We start from the raw sequence: 3,211 nt of genomic DNA on the forward strand, positions 1-3,211 counted from the left end.
GAGAAAAAGTTCAAAGATGAGCTAGCTCTTCTTGTTCATAAGGCTTCTAGAAAGTCATATGCTGGTCTGAAAATTTGGGCTGAGAGATTTCCGATAACTATAGCAATTATGTTTTCTTTTCTCTTTTTTTTTTTTTACCTATGGTCTTCTAGCAAGCTTCTTGTTGCTATCCTCTAGCAACACCCCTTTGTACCTTATGACTTTAAAAAAAAATATAAATATATACAGTGGAGAAACCCACTGATTTGTCTAAAAAAATGTTGTGCATAGAAACGACTGAAAAGTATCCTGGCTGGTGGACCAAGAACATACTTTTCGCAGACACGAGAAGGTTCACTAGTAGAGAAACCCCCCTTTAGTACCGGTTCTAAAGGGCCTTTAGTACCGGTTTTGGAACCGGTACTAAAGATCCGGTACTAAAGGCCTCCCATCTTTAGTACCGGTTCCTTACGAACCGGTACTAAAGGTGCCTCCACGTGGGCACGGAGGAGCCGCAATGAAGACCTTTAGTACGGTTAAGTAACACGAACCGGTACTAAAAGGCTATTTCGTTTAATTTTTTTTATCCATTTTTTTCTAATTATTTTTCACTCTCTCTTTTATTTTATTTTTTTCACTCCCTTTTTTTTTATTTTTTCAGAATTTCTAGTATTTTCGTTAGTCTCTAACTACACTTTATCTCTAGTCAAATTACTTACCCGTGGTCAAACTTCCCGGTCGGTCACCCATCCTCACACTACTCCCCAAGACTAGCACGCTTTAACTTCCGAGTTCCAACCTCGTTCCACTTCCAAGTGCTTCGCGCGCATGTTGTTGATAGTACTATCATATCAATCCTATTAACATGTTGGTCGATGTCACACTTCTTTATTGTTTAAAATCCAAATAATTATTTTAATAAACAAAAGTAATGATGTAATAATAATGTTGAATAAATAAATTAATTTAAATTTTTTAATTTGTATTATTTTTAATTATTTTTTAAATTTTAATTTTTTTTGCCAAACCTAAAACCTGAAAATTTGAAAATCTTATAATTTGCTAAAAGTAATAGTAATATTTTAGTACTCAAAAAATCTTATAATTATTAATTTTAATTTTTAAAAATAAAAAAAAAACATAAAATTCTAAATTTCTGGAAAAAAAACTAAAATCTTCATGCTTTCATATTTTCATTTGGAATTTTGAGAATCTAAAAATTGGCTAACCGGGTAAACCCAGGTGAATTCGGATGTAACTTTTTCTCACGATGATTTTGATATATTATACGCATTTTTCCGACGTCGTATGCAAAAATTAATGCGATTTTACCATTTTCAAACTTTTTTTGCAAAAAAAGTCAAAATTTGAATTTCTTAATTTCACCGAATAGTAGGTTGCATAACATACAAGAATCTAAAAATCTTTTATTTTTTGAATTTTCTATCATTTTCATTTGTATTTTACAAAAGCAAAATTTCTATCATTTTCACCGAATGGGGAGCAGGAAAACCTTTAGTACCGGTTCGTGACACGAACCGGTACTTAAAGGTCTACCACTTTAATGCGGTTCGTGTCACGAACCTTAACTAAAGATTTCCGACTGCTAACCTTTAATCTTAGGTTCGTGACATGAACCGGTACTAAAGGTCCTTACGAACCATTATTAAAGACCTACGCAGCATAACCGGTACTAATGCACTTTGACTGGGTTCAGAAGTGAAACCGTCTTAAAGGCAGGCAGAGCCACCTTTTCTACTAGTGGTTCCAGACAGTTCCTCGCCCTGTTTGCTCCAAACAAACAAGTCACGTGCACGCACCGCCCAGTCCAAACCCCGGAATCAACGCAGCCTGGATTATTCATCAAGCTTCGGATTAATCAATTGACCACCGAGTGGTCCGAATCCGCCCACCGGCTGTCACCCCTTTGCATCTGGCTCGCTCGCGTTGCCCCCGCGGCAAAGAAAGCGCCAGCCGCCACGCGCCTAGCTGCGCACCTCACACGTCAGGCTCGAGTCGACGGCGACCATATCCGATCGCAGCCGTCCACGTCGTGCGCGTCGTGTTGCCACTTGCCACGCTTTCAGTCAGCCAGCCCGAACCCATGTCAGCGCTCCCCGCAGGCCGCAGCACCACTCACCTACGCCACCGCCTCCGTATGTACTCACACAACCTATATATAAGCGCGCCGCCAGCCTCCCTTCCCAACCCAACCAACCATTCATTCGTATCCGTCGACCTGAGCTCCAAGCGCACAACAGAAAAGAGCGTCGTCGAGAACAACACGCCGATCCAGGCATCCAGCAGATTAACTAACACAAGCGACTCATCATCCATGGGAGCGGGAATGAAGCGCGCGAGGGAGGAAGAGCATGCATCGCTGGCGCTGTCCCTTACCACTGACTCCGCGTCCTCCACGACGTCGGCGGATTCGTCTGGCGCGGCGCCCATGGCGGCCAGGAAGAGGGCGCGACGGGGGAGGATGATAGCAACTTCAGGAGAAGGGGATTTCGTGTGCAAGACGTGCGGCCGCGCCTTCACGTCCTTCCAGGCTCTCGGTGGTCACCGGACCAGCCACCTCCGCGGCCGCAATGGCCTCGAGCTCGGCGTCGGCGTCGCCAGGGCCATTAGGGAGAAGAAGCGGAACGAGGAGCAGCAGCACGAGTGCCATATCTGCGGGCTAGGCTTCGAGATGGGTCAGGCGCTCGATCGGAGGACACATGAGGCGGCACCGCGACGAGAGATGGCGCTCACCCTCAGCGGCGCTGGCTCCGATGCCAACGACCAATGGCTCATCTTGCGGCCGGATAAGGAAGAGGTGGTGCGGCACGCTGCCCACCGGCAGCCAGTCTTGCTCGAGCTGTTCGTCTAGCTTGCACTAGCTGGATCTGCTGACTGTTTCTAATTAGAGAACCTGTAAAATAATTTTAGAATGAGATATGTTCATTGTTTGATATTGCCGCGTTTCAGTTCTGTAATCTGTCTCAGATTTTGAACCATGGGGATCCATTGATCTCCACTGTATATATAACACTACCGGGAATTTTTTTTTGTTCATGATCGACCATACGTACCTCTCGCTTTTGTAAATGCAATCGTGAAGAAAGCCCCCCTTTTATTTCCAAATGTATCACTCAGATTACGGCCACCCAATGAATATTATCATTTATGTTGCTCAACCTCATTCGTTATAAATTAGCAAGCCTAATTTGGAGTAACAGAAATTAAGATG

At 43.7% G+C, this 3,211-nt stretch overlaps 1 protein-coding gene across 1 annotated transcript; it reads left to right on the plus strand.

The window, feature by feature from the left end:
* The first annotated feature begins 2,196 nt into the window (after nucleotides 1-2,196).
* LOC127292127 (uncharacterized) lies at nucleotides 2,197-2,935 on the plus strand. The gene has a single exon (XM_051321479.2). It carries the CDS (start codon nucleotides 2,315-2,317, stop codon nucleotides 2,849-2,851), a length of 537 nt encoding a protein of 178 aa, XP_051177439.1. The 5' UTR covers nucleotides 2,197-2,314; the 3' UTR covers nucleotides 2,852-2,935.
* The last annotated feature ends 276 nt before the right edge of the window (nucleotides 2,936-3,211 follow it).

This window comes from Lolium perenne, chromosome 4, assembly GCF_019359855.2.
Source record: "Lolium perenne isolate Kyuss_39 chromosome 4, Kyuss_2.0, whole genome shotgun sequence".
In the NCBI taxonomy this organism is placed as follows: Eukaryota; Viridiplantae; Streptophyta; class Magnoliopsida; order Poales; family Poaceae; genus Lolium; species Lolium perenne.

Excerpts from the sequence above, each read along its gene's own strand:
- LOC127292127 (XM_051321479.2), top strand. The coding sequence starts at position 2,315 with ATGGGAGCGGGAATGAAGCGCGCGAGGGAGGAAGAGCATGCATCGCTG.